Source organism: Passer montanus, unplaced genomic scaffold, assembly GCF_014805655.1.
Source record: "Passer montanus isolate IOZ18808 unplaced genomic scaffold, ASM1480565v1 scaffold18, whole genome shotgun sequence".
In the NCBI taxonomy this organism is placed as follows: domain Eukaryota; kingdom Metazoa; phylum Chordata; class Aves; order Passeriformes; family Passeridae; genus Passer; species Passer montanus.
Genome location: NW_024365381.1, coordinates 16,165,512 through 16,182,433, shown reverse-complemented (window position 1 = coordinate 16,182,433; position 16,922 = coordinate 16,165,512). Strand labels below are relative to the sequence as shown.

Sequence of the window (16,922 nt, the reverse complement as noted above, 5' to 3'; positions counted from 1 at the left end):
GGGCGGCTCGCCAAAAGCGGTCACCAATCACAGAGCCCAACCTAGACTGGCATCCCGGCCGCCCAATGAGCGGAAGGCTCTGCCTGCTAGCTCGACGAATCAATGAAGGGGGCCGCCCGAGTGACATGACACAGAGCTAATGAGAACTCACACGTCATTTCCTTGTAACCCAATCAGAAAACGACGTCGAGCCCGCTTGTTCCCACCCGCCCGGGACGCATCCTGCTTTCCCACTCTCAATGGGGCCGCGGAGCCGGCACGCGCGGGACTCGAGCCAATCACCGCTGAGCTACCAGAGGGCCTGTGCCCGGCCAGCCAATAGACGGGGCCGTTACTTGGCTGCGCGTGCCGGGGCCGCTCCTGCGCTCCCATCGTGGCCGGAGCGGCGCGGCGGGGCAGCTCCGCACCGCGCCTGCGTCACGGCGCGCGGGGCGGCGGCGAGCCCGTAAACCGCGCTCCGCTGCGGCTCCCCGCGGCGGGCGGGGCAAGGCGGGCGCTCTCTTGAAGGCAGCGACACACGCGCGCCCCGCCCGGCTCCAGCGTTAGGGTGGGCGGGGCCGCTCCGCAGGCGCCGCGCGTTTGATCCCCGGCTCCGGCCCTCGCTCGGGACCCTGCGCTGCCGGCAGCACCCGAGTGCGCGGACTCTGCGGAGCCCTAACGCGAGAGCCCCTTTCCCAGAGCTCCCCGGCGGGGAGGACCGGCCCGGCCGCCACTGCGGGGCCGCCCCGCCTCGGCCGGGAGCTCCCGCGGGTGTCCGGCCCGCCCGGAAGGGGCGGCGGCCCCGGCGATGGCGGACGAGGCGCTGTTCCTGCTGCTGCACAGCGAGATGGTGGCGGGGCTGTACCGCGCCGCCGAGCAGGGCGAGGGGGTGAGTGGGGCCGGGGCCGCCCCGGGGCCGGCCTGCTGCGGCCGGCGCTGCGGCTGATGCTGCCGTGCCTTGTGTCTTGCAGGAGAACGGGCGCTGCACCACCAAGCTGGAGAGCATGGGCTTCCGCGTGGGGCAGGGGCTCATCGAGAGGTGAGTCCCGCGGGCCCGGCAGCCGCCGCTCCTGCTCGGTACAGCACGGCTGGCCGGGCAAAGCGCGGGGTTTGGCCGGGCGGGGAGCGCGTTCCTGTGGCCGTCCGTTGTTCCGGCATCTCCTCTTTCCGTGGCTCGTTCTTGTGGGGACCTGTGTTTGTGTGTCACGGGACAGTTTTGGGGCGTGTTGTTTTCCTAGTGCTTCCCGTCGTGAAAACCGAGTCAGGGTACATGGTTACTTTTAATAATTACAATTATCTCTAATTCTACTTCGTGTAGAGTTTTGCATGTTTCCTGCTTCTGGTAGGTTTTGTGACTTCATTCTGTTTCTGATTTACTTCTTGAGCATAATTTTATGATCGGCTCTTACTCTGTTTCATTTCTGTAAAGTGCTCTCAGCCCTTGCCACTCCGCGACTGAGCAGCTCGGGCCCTGTGGGGACCGGGATGCGACTCAGAGCCCTCGGTCCGAGGCCGTGTGGAGCCTCCTGAGTCTCTGAAGTCATGCTTTTGTTGAATAAAGTGGTCCTTTAGTGCCAGATAAAGACCCTCAATGAGGATAAACGGAGAGAATGTGAAATAAGCAAGAGAAAGAAGTCTCTCCTGAAGAATGGGAACAAGTTTTATATGCTTGTTCCTATGTTAGAACTCTTTTGCATAATTGAAGGACTCCTTCCAAGAAGTATTATAGGTGTGAGCATTTTGTTTATCTTCTATTTAGATACTTTTTTAAAGATAAAACTGATGGAGCACTTTCCACCTTTCTGTATATCAACTACGTTTGATAATAATGGAATTAAAACAATTTATTCTGCTATCATATTGCAGATACTAAGATAACACTCTGTTGCTCTTAAGTTAAAGTACTTGATGAATGGACAATGAGGTAGAATGATACTGTATGATCTACTGCATGAGGCCAGAAAACTAATTTCTATAATAACCTCAAAAATGATGTTGTATAGTACCATTATAAGTTATTTCTCTGTTTAATTGGTCAGGTTATGTGTACTGTCATTATTGATATATTTCTCACTTTTCTCGTAGGTTTACAAAAGACACTGCCAGGTTCAAGGATGAATTAGATATTATGAAGTTCATTTGCAAAGATTTTTGGACAACGGTATTCAAAAAACAAATAGATAACCTAAGGACTAATCACCAGGTACTGATGCTATAGATTAAGATTTAACTTAGAAAGGTGGTGAGAGTTTTGAGTTGCTAGTGCATTTTTTGTTTTTCTTGGTCTAGAATTAATTACCAGATAAGAAACCCAAAATGTTCCATATTTGTTTTGTTTAGAAAGTGTGTTTTTCAATATTCATATTGCATGTAGCTTTAGAATACAATTTAATAATTGCCTATGATGTCTTTATTGCCATCCTGTTTGAAAAGACTAAATGCTTTCAATTTCATATGCACTGTAGCAGCATTACAGAAAGGACAGTAATGATTACAGTTGGTTAACATTTAAACAAGAACTTTTTAATCTGTCTCTTAAAAAAATAAATTAATAAATGTTAGTAAAAAACCAGTGAAAAAGTGACAATACTGTCTTAACATCTATTTAAATAGAATGGCTGCAGTGCAGTGATTTTTGTACTGTGAAGAATGTTAAGAATTTTCAGCAGTTGAGACAGCTGTAATCTATTGAAAATATTTGTATAAGAAACAGCAGAGAAACTTCTCAGATTTGTGTGCTGATGACATTGCACTGTATCCATGTGGTTTCCTACATCAACAGTCACAGTTCTTAAAGCCAGATCAAAATAACTTAAGGAGCCATTTTACTAGAGTAAAAAATCTTTTTCCTAATTGAATCACTTGGTTTTCTTATGGCCATTTCTCTGTTGTGTAAAATTTGTAGAAAATTTTACAGAAAAAAAGAATTTGTATAAGGATTGTGCCAAATAAAAATAGGTTTTATTTTTCAGTGACTTATCAAGTAATAAGAGATAATTATTACTTTAGAAATCTGGGGTTTTGATTGCAAAAAGCTGCAATATTGAGCTTAAAGTCTTAATTGTATATGCAGCCTTAATTTAAGCTCAAGTTTTATGAAATTCTTAAGTAGCACAGTCAGTAGCAAGGAAATTACCATGGTAGGTGTAGCTAAAGCTATACTGTGTTTATATTTAATTTATTAACATGCATACTGTTGCACTAATTGTATTGTAGAAAACACCAGACTTTTACTTTGATTGTCTGCTGGGTATTGTTGCCTGTACTGCCTTTAAGAAAAATAATTCCCACTGACTTTGAGAATAAGAATAGAGATATGCAAAACTCAATGAAGATAGAGATTTGAATGTAAAAATCAGTATGCATTTGATATTTTACTAAAGACTTTCTAGTATGGAACTATTTTTTCTAATCACTGGAAGGACTCTTCCAAGAAGAAATGTACATAAACAGTTTTTGGGGTTAACTGATCATATTATTGTCTAGTTGTTTGTTTGTTTGTTTTTTCTTTTGCATACTCACAATTAAGAATATTTCCTTTTGATATTCCTTGTAAGTAAATAATACAATTTAAACTTAAATCACATATGCCGTAATCTAAAATTTTATTTTTCAGCCTGAGATCATATATATTTTATCTACAAACCAAATCTATTCACAGAAAATGTGGGTTTTATATTACTGCACATTTAACGAAAGATCTCAATTTTTTTCTTTTTAAACAGGGTATTTATGTTCTTCAAGACAATAAATTCCGTCTCTTGACACAAATGTCTGCAGGAAAGCAGTATTTAGAACATGCACCAAAGGTACCCTTTGAGTCTGTGTGGGGGAGGGTCTACCAGTTTCATTTTAATTAACTTGATCTATTAATAACTTTATATTTTTTTAATTAAGTAGATACAAACTCTTCCAAACGGCACCTTAAGATATGCCTTCAGAACTTGTGTGCTTTTTAGAAAGGCACCCTGTTTTAGAACAGTGGATTTAATTTATAGTTCAAAAAAATGGTCTTGGTTATTGTGAAACTTGCTGCTGTGACATTTGAGTTACTTCATGGTGCAAGTGCTTCTCTGCCACTACCTGCCACTGTCACACAGAATATTTCTCTTTGGGAAGCATGTGTTTTCAGAAACTTTCTTTAAAATTCCCAGAACACATTTGGAAGATGCTATTTGTTACATAAAACAAGCTTCTGAGATGATGTGAATGTTCAGATTTGATTTATAGTTCAAAAAAATGGTCTTGGTTATTGTGAAACTTGCTGCTGTGACATTTGAGTTACTTCATGGTGCAAGTGCTTCTCTGCCACTACCTGCCACTGTCACACAGATTCTTTGTCTTTGGGAAGCATGTGTGTTCAGAAACTTTCTTTAAAATTCCCAGAACACATTTGGAAGATGCTATTTGTTACATAAAACAAGCTTCTGAGATGATGTGAATGTTCAGAAGGATCTTCCACCAATTAAAAATAGTTCTGAGTGCAGATGCTGAGTTATGGTAATAGGTCAGATAAAATCAGTCCCTCTGCAGAACCTATCATAGAGCACTTTGGTTCAGGTGGATTAAAAAATTGGACATTCACTTCTATTTTATGGTTTCTTAATTCTTGATCTTAGTCCTCCCAATTGGCTGCTGTCCATGGGATTTTTTTGTGTGTGTGTGTGTTTGTTGAAATGTTTAATTCTATTCTGCAACACACATTTTAAATATCTGCAGGTGTTTGTATTCTAAGGTATGGCCTGCACAAGAATGCTGTCTTGGACTGTTTCTCCTTTGTTGATTTCAATACCAGTTGCTAATTTCAGCCAAGTCTTGGGAATAATTCTTTTAAGGATATTAAGTTCCTACAGGTTTAATGGAAAGAGAAGGTGACTCAAAATACTTCCTCTAATGAGAAGAGTCTATGTAGTGAACTCCACTCTAGCAAATATTGGAGCTTTCATCTATCAGAGATCTAACAAAGTCTCTCAAAACCTCCATGGTTTCCTGATGTCCAAGTATTAAGTTGTGTTCTTGAGTACTTATTTTCAATCTTTATCAGTAAGGTTCACTGTTGACACTCATTTGAAGTGCAACTTTTTATTTAGTATTTAGCATTCACCTGTGGACTAATCAGAGGAGGCTTATCAAATCTGGGAATAAAGAGTATTGTAACAGCTGAAGTTTCATCAATGCCTGCATGTAAGTAGTACTTGAAGTATTCAATTATTAGCTCACTTGGTAACTTTTCTGACTGTGTTGCTGTTATAAGCTTTTTTCAAGGTGGGATTTGTTTGAAGCTGCTGAGCCATAGGAGTCCACGCAAACTTCAGGATATGGCTTGCTACTATATCCTTTAGTATTTAGAAAATACTGACAGAGGATAAGTCTCCGTGATGTTGAGTGGAAAGCAAAACCAAAAAGTTGTATTTACATTTAGAAGCATCAAATGTGAAAGGATGTGTGTCCAAAAGGTTATTTGCACAAATGAATCTCTTTCTCTATAGGAGCCATTAAGGATGTTAGTAAGTGAAGACCATTGTAACTACATAAGCTGCTCAATTAAAAGTTTCCACAGAGTTAGCACAAATTAGGTTTAGCTGACAAAACTTCTCTGATGTGGGACATGGTCAACTTACAGAAAAAAAGAAAAGAGGAAAGCTGTTCAGTGTGGAATTAAAATTTAAATGCTAAATTTAAATAATGGCTCAACTGCTTACAATTAAACTGTAAGACTGAAATGCTCCTTACTATTTCTTTAAAAAAAAATTACAAGAAAATAATTACTTGGAGAAATAATTCTAATGGTAATAATGTGATCCAACTCTGCTTTTCCTGCAGGTAAATTTCAGGTGATGATACAGAAGATGTAGAGCACATTCAAATCTGGGTATCTACTTTAAAAAGGCTTTGTATGTGGATTCATTATCTTAGCTCAGTCTTGTATATAACATGTAAATTATAGCAGTGTGCAGCACAATTCCAAAATATATAATAAATGCTAATTGAAATAACTTAACACTATGCTTGTGTCTTGGTATGAAATTTATTCTATACTAAAGTAATAATTTATACATGGTAAAAACCGTGTACTCTACATATTCAGCAAAACATTTCAATTTCCAAAAGATCCTGGAAGACCAGAGACAGTTTGAGAACAGAGAAAAATCCCAACCAAGAGTAAATTTGAATAAGAAGCAAATGCCTGTTGTTGAACGCCCAACTGCTACCTTTCCCCACTCTGAACTGGGAGGCAGTGATTGCTTATGTATTTCTTTGATGGAGCCTGCTAACATGTGACCTAACAGCTTACACATCATTAAAGCTATTAGGTGGAGACCTTTGTAGGATTGTAGTTTGGGGCAGTAGAAGAAAACTTATTTTTACATAGTTCATCTCTAAAATTAGCAACTGTTCCTTGTGTCAGAATGATTTATGCCTAAGGTTGTCTATACTGGCCAAAGAAGGAAATTTATTCTATCTTGCTGTGCATAAGCTCAATATTAATGTAATTGTTTTTAATTGCTAGCTATGGTTTACTTCTGTAATGTACTACTCAAAAAGTAGTAATATTTATGTTTTACTGAAACAGTTGTTTCAGTAACATGCTGGCTATAGATGAACTGCTAAGCAGTGCTAGAGTTCAGGCACCAAAACTTGGAAAAACACATTCAGCCCTAACTTTAGATTTTTATAGGAAGGCTGCTGTTAAATAATATAGAGTAAGAAAACCCACAATGTTTAAGAACAGTCTTTTAAAATCCTTTAGTTTTATTAAAAAATACCTCAATAAGTCTGTTAGAAAAAGAATAATAATTTGCAATGTAACCTCAGACTTCACCTAATAGCAGTGTCCATAGATTACTCAGATTGTAGAAATTTCTAACCAAGGAGTAGTTTACAAAGACAGGAGCTTGAGAGGTGATGCTGGACACTTCAGTTACCACTTTACAATGATGGTGATGATGGTATTGGAGACACTGACAACTCAGCTGAAGTTATTCACAGCTGTCCCAAATGCATTTGTGTGAGGGTGTTCTGAAGGGATTGTGTAGTCTTCAGGTCTGAACAGTGCAGTGTCTTGCTGTTAACTCTGATAATGCTGTTTGTACTGTGGCAATGCAAAATACTGGATGTTCTCAAAACAGCCTAGGAAGGCTCGTCAGCCAGGTCACGTTGATCAAAGTACCTAGGAAGGAAGTGGAATATGGTAAGAAACCTTCAATGCAACATATTCCTTACTTCAGGTTGTCCAACCCACGCTTTCTAGCTCATCTTTTAGTGTTTCTGTCATAACTATGGTTTCATGGTTCAGGGGGCTCATCTGAAGACAGGAATAAGCATACTTTACTCTTAGGTATATCTCACATCCTTTCAGCTAAGTATATTTGCTGCATTGGCCCAGGGTATTTTTATTGACTTCCACTTCTAAAAGGATTTAGGTTAGTACAAATAATCACACATTTATGCTGGACTTACATTACTGGTTAAGGTGTATAAGTTGCATTACCTACTAACTAAGCAGATTATTAAGTTCAGAGCTGATATTTGTTCTTCATTCTTGTTCTCCTGGAAAAGAGAGAAATATTACAGCAATTCTTTTGTTACCTGTGTCAAATAGAGAAGCTGTTACAAGCCAAGTGATGTGTATTTGTAGCCTTCCCTTCATTCTCAAGCAAACTTAAGACATGAAAAATTAATTATTAGGACTTCTGAAAAATGATCCTCCTTACCTGCTAAATTCACCAAGCCCTGTGCACAGTTATATTAAATCTTACCTCCAGTGCCCTGACTTCTGAACATCGTCTTGCCAGCTGTCGAATAAGGGAGTGAGCTTCAGGTAGCAAAGGTTTTTCAAGGCATGCCAACAGTGCATAAAGCCATCTACCCTGTGAAGGTTCAAATAACAAAGTTTTAATTCTGAGCATTTCCTTGAAGATTCAAGCAATTTGTGTTATATAGAGCAGGACTGAAGTGTAGGACTCAAAACTATTCAAGTGCTATAAGCAATAATTAAATTTTGAAAACCACATTAGACACTCCATGGTAGAGTTCTGTGTCTCTAGATGAGATTCTTGTGAGCACTACTGAGTTTGCTGGCGTTTTTTTGAATACTGGCTAAGATATAAATTATTACAACTGATGCTATTATAGTCTGAAGGAAGGATTATTTTAGTAATATCTAAACATTATTACTTGGCTATTAATGTTTAACTTCACAATCTGTGAAAAAACATTCCTGAAGACTGAATGCATGAACTCAGATCTTTATGGAATTAGTGTTTAGATCTGCTTTAAGATTTGCACCACTGTGAAAATATGTCCTTTTTTAAGAGTTTTTCATCTCTGAATGCTACTGCATTCTTACAAACCTAATTTTTGGTACCAGTCCAACTTAATAATTTAATCACAGTGTCTAGTGGCCTTCATTCTGGGACCTAACCTAAAAGTCATTGTGCACATTCTCTGCAACATCTGTACTGGTTAAAAAGAGAACAGTCTTCTACAGGAAAGGACAGAACATGAAAGGTCTTTAAGTGACTGAAAAAAACCAGTGAAACTATGATAAGCATCATGCCATTTGCTTTGTGCTACTGAAGGAGATGAGAAGCATCCACCAAGGTCTTCTGTAGATAAGGTGCTCTTACACAGCTGATCAATCTAGTTGTGGCCAAACTCCATGCCCATGTAGCCTGACAATCAGGAGTTCTTAGCAGGTTTGATTTGTCACCACATGAATGCAGCTAAGCTTTCTGCTCTGTGCTTCATGTGGAAAGATTAAATGTGTCTCTGCCAGCACACTGTAATGTGCCTCCAAATTAAACTGGAGGTATTGGTAAATAATGTGCAGCACCCTGACAGAACCAAAGCTGCTGTGATCTCTCCTCTCCTAAACCTCAATACTCACCAAGCCTTGTGGCTGAAGTTAGTGGGGCAAGTGATACAAAAGGAGTGATACAAAGGGAGTTGGGGTAGTACTTTTTACGTCTGTATCTGTTAAGTTTTATAATTTTAGCCTGCCAAAAACAAATGCGAATACTCATTTTAGTATCTAATCAAGAAAGTTTTGAAAGTAACAATATGATACAACCATCTAGAAAACTCTTTAGAAAATTAAAATGATTTAATTGGAAACAAATTATTCTTTGCTTAATGCATTAATGTGCAAGTAGTTAGAATAAATTAAAATTTACCAGTTCTGGAGTAAATTTTTTCTCTCCAAACCAGCTTATCAGGTATTCTAAGACACTGGTTACTGTTGCCTTCAAAAGAGGAACAGAAAGAGACAATATTGTATCTGCAGTGTTTTCTTTTGCTGCTCTTCTCCCTGAAGGATTTTATTATATAAAAAGTATTTCTACTCCACAGTATTTATTTCAGTTTGAAGTTACATGTAAGGGTAAAGTAAGTGTTAAAGTACCACAAAGAACTTTGTATTAAATGAATTAATTGTCTGTGTTAATGAAAAGTTTTGGATAAGTAGCTACAGATTAGGAAAGAACCATCATACTCATTGGTTGGTTGGTTGATTGGTTCTGTATATCTGTATAATGATGGCAAGTGGGACAAGTAGTAAAGGAAAGATAACAGTGATTTTTCTAGCCTTGCAACATTCATAGAAGTTCACAATCAAATGGAAGGACTGCACTTAAAACACTAAATGAGAAATTTAGAAACATTGTAAAGCACCTATTGGGGTATTCAGCAAAAATTCAAACATTAAATATGCTATAGAGAAACTACAATAACAAAATACTTTCAGAACTAGTCTTGAAATGAAAAATCTTTGCTTGTAAAGTTATTTGTAGCTGAATGTGAGATACAAATACATATTTTCCTTCTGAGTGTACAGTTAATAGAATTTGTAATGAACAACTTTCCACGCAAAGAAAAATAGGTAAGCCTTCTGCAACAGAACTTGAGAAATAATGATTTAGGCAATGTCACTATATGATTCTATGAGGTAGGCTTACCTGATTCATCCTGCTTACAATACTTAGCAAAGGGGGAAAGCCCACCTGAAAAAAAAACCAAGTTGGAAAATGTAAACATTATCACAAATATCTTTGTTCTAATTTAGATCATACTAAGATTTTAATTTGATGTTCAGACACTTGTAGTGATTTAAAAGTCTGTTCTAAGCTTTAAAATTTATTTAAAAAGTGTCTTCAAGAAAGTTGAAGGTCCAGTATCAGAGCACCTTGCTTCTACTGCTACTTGTTAAAGTTTTGGTTTTTCTAAGTGATGTAGTGAAGAACATGATTGTAGGGTATCACATATGAGGAGGGTAATCACATATCACCATGCAACAAAACACTAAAGCAGACTATGAAGAAAGCTCCCATTCTGTTCAGTGAGAACAAAATAATGACTTTAGCTGATAAGAGATGAAGGACCTCTTCAAATTTTGACAGGAGACATGGACTTAATTCCTGTTTCACTTGGTTTCTGCATAAAAAGAATCTACACTGGGACTTTCTGGGCTCACAAGAGCCTACTTTCTATTTGGCACAAAGTGGTAATAAACAGTAGGATTGTTTCTGGCAGTTAGTCTAGAAAATAGATGCTGAAAACTAACTAGAAGTCCTATACTCACCTTCAAGTAATCAATTCCGAAATCTTCATTATCAGATAGTGCATCCATTTCTGAGTATACTCTTTCCCCAAGGCAGAACTTCTTCCATCCTTCTTCATCCTCTGATTTTGGCTGAAGTAAATAAAAATAAATGAAAACTGTGTAATATTGTGTCTTGAAGACACTGGAGAAAAGTGCAAGTATAAAGCAAGATTAACTGTGGATTCAATAACTGGGAAAACAAACCACAGAGCACTGTTATGAATTCTACTCACCATAGTAACATTGCTGTCCAAATGTTGTGACCGCCAGTGATTCCTGTGCTTGTTCAGGCTCTGAGTAATTAAAACAAAGGCAAATCCCAGTTAACTCTGCAGATGTTTTATCCTTGCCACAAGGGATCTTCATTATTCTTAAAATGTATGAAAAGTATATTTTATGACTTTCTATAAATCAGATGATTTAGCCAGCACAACTGACTAAATAATTTCCATGCCTCTTAGCAGAAATTTAATTAAGAATCTCATGCTGGGATTTTGGAAGTAATGTTAAAAGCTGAAAGCATTTTGAAATCTATTACATAAGGTTAAGCTGATGTAGTAAGCTTTAACAGTCTTCTGGACTTGTTAGAACAATCTTAAGAAAAAGCCTACTTTGATTTAATCCAAAAGCACACATAAAGCCAATATCCTGTTTCCAACAGTGGTCTGCATCTGTATCGGAAGTCTACAGAATCGTATGAAAGAAAACAAGTGCTTTCTTAGCACATTTCTTCCACCTGGCAGGAATCCTGTCTAGACAAACTGGCCTGCTTAACTGTTACTTGTAGAGAGCTGTAAATGTTCTGCAGCAGAAGGAATTTGTCTCCCACTCTGGTTGCTCCTGTAGCTGTATAAACGACCACTAAAAATGCTCAAAGTTACAGCAACTGATGCAGTGGCTGAACAAGTGAATTCTGATGCTTTTTTTTTGTTTTAAATACTTTTTAGGATAGTCTCATATTTCACAGTGTTAATTCTGGCACAGATAAGACAATTGATTTGAGCATAAAAGAAATACCTATTCAGTGAATAAGCCTTTAGACATCTGTCTCCATAGTTCTGCTATAACCTTAGACTATGCCTAATAAACAGGATGCAATGTGGTCCCTTGCAGAAACAGCTCAGGTACTGTTTACAATGTAGATGCAGTAGTATCCTCCTTCACTAAATTTTCCTCCCTGAAAAAACCATGGCACATGAACTCACGCAGAGTTCAGTGCTAGAGCAGCTCCTAGCTGGTCACACCTCAGTACTTGAGGTACCCCTACAATGCAGCATCAATGCACTGTGAACATGCTGTCTGCAGCACTGGAGTCACAAATGACCTCTACCTACATTTTTATTATATTTTCCATTTAACCTGTTTGAACTGTGCATAGAGAATAGAAGAATCATAGATTTGGGTTGGAAGGGACCTTCACAGGCCACCTAGTCAAACCCTCTTCCATGGGCAGGGACATCTCTTTTAACTAGATCAGGCTCAGAGCCCCATCCAATCTGACCTTCAGTGTTTTAAGGGATGGGGCATCCTTCTCTGGGCAACCTGTGCTGGTGTTTCACCACCCTCATTGTAAAAAAATTCTTCCTTATATCTAATCTAAATCGACCATCCTTCAGTTTAAAACTTTAGTAAAGCTTAGCTGAACTTAGAACCTTTACCCTTTGAGACTGCTTAATTTTCTGTTCTTGTTGTGTTACTTCAAGCAGGGTGCAAATGTATCAGGAAAGATTAAAGTCTGTGCTAACTCTATAACCTTACAAATACATTTTACCAAATCAGTATGTTTCCTCATAATGGGCTGCCACCTCTGTCTACAGGTTCCTAAATGGACTGTATGAATGGAATTTATGAATCTCCTGCTGGGTTAGAATCCACTTGGTTCTTAGTTCACGTTGAGTTCTGCAGAACATTTCCTGCTAGCACTGTATTTTAATGTAACTGCATAACATCATTGGGCTTTTTGTCCTTTCTCAACTACATAATATAATTTAATCTAAATATGGACATATTTTTGTTGAAGGAGAATTTCTTAAACGTGACTCTCAAGAGTTTTATCAGAGGTTTAAAAGCCACACAGTATATGCTCAACTAGCTTTTAAGAACTTAAAACCCATATCAATAAACATCTATCCTTCTACAAAAAATCACAACACTTCTATGGTAGATATAAATTTATTCCCTGTAAAGCATAGATATGTTCTAGCCAGACTGTGCAAGACCCCTCACAGACTATCTTGTACCTGACGAACAGCTGAGAAATTGGCCACTTGCTGCTGCTGCCACTTGAGCGTCGGAGAGTATCCTTCAGGAGCAGGCTGACATCCAGAAATCTGAGAAAACACTGGCAATAATTATAATGTAAAGAGAGCTTTATAAGAACAAACCTTAAGAACAACAGAATCAGTAAATGTTTATTGTCAGGTAAATAATATCCTTGAAATCTTCATGTAAGAAAGCTAAATTCATGACCATATCCAAGGCTGAGTTAAGATTTTGGTTTAGACAAATTTTTTTTGTTTAACTCTTCTCATACGTACATAAGAAGGAAAACTAAGTGTTCAAAATACATTGTCAGAGAATTACTTAAGGTCTCCCTTTCAGCAATTGTTCTGCTTTAATCTTCCTGCTCATGAAAAGCCTTTCCTTATCTGGGACAGATACTATCAATCTTAGGCATTCTACCTGTCAAGACAGTAGGCTGAGGAAGACAGAAGACCATAAAACCATCTAGAAAATTACGTTTGATAGTTAAGTAGATATAATCACTTTAAAGATTAGCATGAAAGGGTTATTAAACAAAATCTTCCTACAGGTGTTTAAGGATGTCACTACAGATGAGACACATGAAGAGAATGGCTACAAGTTATAAAGTCATATCAATATTAGAAACTTTCTTTGAGAAATCTAGTAGTGAAATCTCAGATTACATCATTGTCATTGGAGAAAGGCAAACTATTTCAAAGTAGATTAAAAACCAAGCTGGCAGGGCAATGCAACAACAGAAAAATCTGCTTCAACAGTAAGGAGAAGTTCCAATAACAGATTCTTTCCAAAAGGAAAGAAGTGGTGCTAGAATTTCATCTATCTTTAGGAAAGCTTAGCTGCACTTACTACGCTTATGCTAGATATAGTCTTAAACCCAAAGACAGGTATGGATGTTTTTCTTCTAAAATTTATGCAGGTTTTATGATTAAATAATTGTAAGATTTAATGCAACATTGGATTTCCTCAGACAGTAAAATAGTCTGCTGCATATCAAATAGTATGGGGATTATCAATTTAATCAAACTGACTAAAAGCAGTCTTTCAAACTAGTGTTACCCAGCAGTTGAGTAGGGGTTTCTTCACACACAGATATTTAATTCTGTAAATGCTTTTCGAATCTAGCAGTGCTACTAAATTACACCAATGACTCCCCAAATTAATACAAACATCATTATAGTAACATCTTCCCCCCTTTTTTTTTGGTCTCAAAACGTGTAAAAGCTCTCAAACTTACTGAAATGTTTACTGTCGGCTTCTTCTTCAATTTTCTGGGATCTATTTGTGCCACGACCACGTCAGGACATCGAGCTGCTTCAATCCTACAAAACAGAATCAAGTGGGCTGCATTTTTTTCTTTCCTGTAACAGGTCGATATATACCGGATGTCTCTGAAATACTCATAAAACCATGGAGGGACCAATGAAGATCATTGAGTCCAACTCCTCGCACAGGACAGCCCAGAATGTCCAAGTGTTTCTCGAGCTCTGTCACGCCTGGTTGTGTGACCGCTGCCCTGGGCAGCCTGTTCCAGCGCCCAGCCACCTGTGGGTGAAGAACCCTTTCCTGATATCCAGCCTAAACCTCCCTTGACACGGCTCCGTGTCGTTTCCTCGAGCCGTGTCGCCGGTCACGAGAGGGAAGAGAGCGGTGCCCGCCCGTCCCGCAGGTGTGTGGAACACCGACCGTGCCGCCGAAGGGCAGCACCCACCGCGGCCCGGGCAGCCGCGAGCCCGGCCCGTCCGCCCCGCCACTCACTGGACGCGCCTCAGATACTCCTGCGGCGTCCTGGGAGGCACGGTGGGATCGAAATCCTCGGCCAGGTCACAGTCGTCCACGGGCAGCAGCCGCGGCATCAGCTCCTCCAGGCCCGGCTCCATGGCCGCGCCGGCCCGGCGGCACGGCCCGCCCGCCTGCAGCTGCTCTCGCGAGAGCGGCGGGCCCGAGCCTCGGCCCCGCGCGGGGGGCGGGCTGCTCGGTTACCCGGGAAACCACCGGAGTGGGGATAAGGGAAACACGGGAAAGAGCAGCGGCAGAAAGGGTCTGCCAATTCACCCCCCTCAAACTAGGCCTGCCTTTGTGATGGACAGGTGTAAACCTTTAACAGCTTCTTTCTTTAGGCCCTGTGCCATTATTCTAATACACTGAAGTTTCTGTCAGAGGTTCTTTAAAGCTCACCCATTAGTACGCACTTAGTTTACCTGTGAACACCTAGTATTCACAATATTTGTCCCTTCCTTGAAATGCTTTGAGGTCTGTGGTCAAAGTCACTTACATAGAAGTTGATTATAAATTTACACAGAGTTCCCATTCTGGAAGGGTCAATGCTGAGCTGTTGCTGTGTGAGTTTTTCTGAAGATATAATGTGGGAGCATCCGCATGGCAGAAAGCAAGGCAGCGTTTGCACAAGGGGGCATTGTTTCCCAGGTAAAATAAGGAGCAGAAGGATGATGTTGTAATCATTTACATAGTGTATTATGAAATTCCTGTTATACAAAATGTCCATCAGTATATAGTTCTGCATGCAAAGTCTATTTAGATCTCATATTTCAGAGTAGTTTTAGATACTTCTGACGTAAGTTTAAAAAAAAAATCAAAATTTTTAAAAAATTCCCTGCAAGTCTGTATTTCAGTACTTCTAAATAAACATCTACCTTAACTCCTCCTCTCCAATGGCTTTTGTTTGTTTTAAGGTGTTTCCAACAGCACCTACGTGTACCAGGGAGGTTTTTTTTTCTGAACCCGGATCTAATGTCCTAGTTGAGTATGCAACAATTGCAGTCGCCACGAGAAATAAAACCTGTCTACTTAAGCCTACACTGATAATTCTGGGAAGGTTGACTGATGATCAAGACAAAAACTCTGGTGAGTCCAGCTACATAAAGTTCTTTTCTAATACTTTAGTAATATTCAGAACTTATTTTTCCTGTTCGTTGTAAAGTCCAGAACTATGAACAGAAAGAGAATCCACAGATATAAATACACTTTAAATATACTTTCTGTCTTTAGATTACTTTTTCTGGAACTTACTATTGATACTTGTTAAGCAAAGCAACATATTTTTAATTATTGCAGATAGTCTTTCACACGTAATAAAATTATTCCTAACATGTCTTATCAACAATGCTGATGCAATGGCTAGCAAATATGACTCAGTGGAGAAAGAGGAAAATGAAACTGGAAATGTATATATTTCTTCTTAACTGCTTAGGCATTAAGGAAGAGTACTTTTCCCAAGAAAGGGTGAGCTGCATTAATGGACATGTCCCATTGGCTAAAAAACCAAACCAAACTAAAACAAAGTAACATGAATTCTGCGTTAGGAAAAATTAAAATGCTCTCAAATCTACATTCTAGATATGAATATGGGGACCTAACAAAATATTTTCTTATAATGAGCAAATGAGTTTATATCTATTTTCTACTTTTCTTTCTCCTTGATTTTCTCTGTGGTTTGCACCATCATAACAGCTGCATGACTTTTCTTTAAGTTTAGAGCATTGGATTGAGTTATTATGGAATGAAATTTAATTGTGCTGAAGATTAACTAAAAATACTGAATATATTTTAGTTGTACTGAACTTTCAGAGTAGTATACTTTGCTGTTTTCCCTTCTTGCCCTTTGAGTATCTTTAAATGTCAGCTGCCTCTTTTTCTCTTATTTACAGAGTTCATCCTGCAGTTTAGACTTCAGGATTTGCCTGTTTTTTAGGTAATTTTCTGAAAATGTTTCACAAGGTATTTGAATGCTTTTGAAATTACTACACTGAGTCACTTTCTGTGCATCTGTTTGAAGTTCGATGTATTGTGCCATTTGGGGGTTGGTCTTTTTTTCCTTTTTTTCTTTTGAGTTCAGGTGAGGATGGTTCATGTCATTGGTAAGCTCTTGGTTAATACTCCCACAAATGGCAGTGAGATTTGTGGACAAGAAAATTTAAAATCCCTCCTGTAAATTCTGCTGTTGCTTAACTCTTCATGTTTTTAGTCTGAAGAGGATTGGTATCCGTAGCCTTACTGCAGATAGTAATGGCTAAGAAATTCTATCATAATTACATCTGACATATAAGAAAAGAGGATAAGG

General features: G+C 39.1%; 3 protein-coding genes across 4 annotated transcripts in view; 2 read left to right on the top strand and 1 right to left on the bottom strand.

Moving 5' to 3' along the window:
• The first annotated feature begins 196 nt into the window (after window positions 1–196).
• Window positions 197–5,985, top strand: TRAPPC6B (trafficking protein particle complex subunit 6B). Its single transcript, XM_039705493.1, has 6 exons — window positions 197–868; window positions 951–1,018; window positions 2,065–2,182; window positions 3,705–3,788; window positions 5,070–5,163; window positions 5,803–5,985. Exons 1-6 carry the CDS (start codon window positions 788–790, stop codon window positions 5,832–5,834), a joined length of 477 nt encoding a protein of 158 aa, XP_039561427.1. The 5' UTR covers window positions 197–787; the 3' UTR covers window positions 5,835–5,985.
• Window positions 5,986–6,701: 716 nt separating this feature from the next.
• On the bottom strand, window positions 6,702–14,897 carry GEMIN2 (gem nuclear organelle associated protein 2). 2 transcript variants are annotated; one of them, XM_039705491.1, is made up of 10 exons: window positions 14,600–14,820; window positions 14,079–14,163; window positions 12,820–12,909; window positions 10,813–10,872; window positions 10,559–10,669; window positions 9,936–9,980; window positions 9,156–9,224; window positions 7,740–7,850; window positions 7,472–7,530; window positions 6,702–7,150 (listed from the first exon to the last, which is right to left on the bottom strand). In XM_039705491.1, exons 1-10 carry the CDS (start codon window positions 14,719–14,721, stop codon window positions 7,111–7,113), a joined length of 792 nt encoding a protein of 263 aa, XP_039561425.1. In that variant the 5' UTR covers window positions 14,722–14,820; the 3' UTR covers window positions 6,702–7,110. The 2 variants fall into 2 exon arrangements, with proteins under 2 accessions (XP_039561425.1, XP_039561426.1); XM_039705492.1 differs by lacking the exon at window positions 9,156–9,224 and having other exon boundaries at window positions 14,600–14,897.
• A 712-nt stretch (window positions 14,898–15,609) lies between these two features.
• Window positions 15,610–16,922, top strand: part of SEC23A (SEC23 homolog A, COPII coat complex component) — a 31,234-nt gene continuing 29,921 nt past the window's right edge. The window contains exons 1-2 of the mRNA XM_039705489.1: window positions 15,610–15,706; window positions 16,510–16,553. The gene's annotated coding sequence lies outside the window, so the exon portion shown is untranslated. The remainder of the gene's footprint in view (window positions 15,707–16,509; window positions 16,554–16,922) is intronic.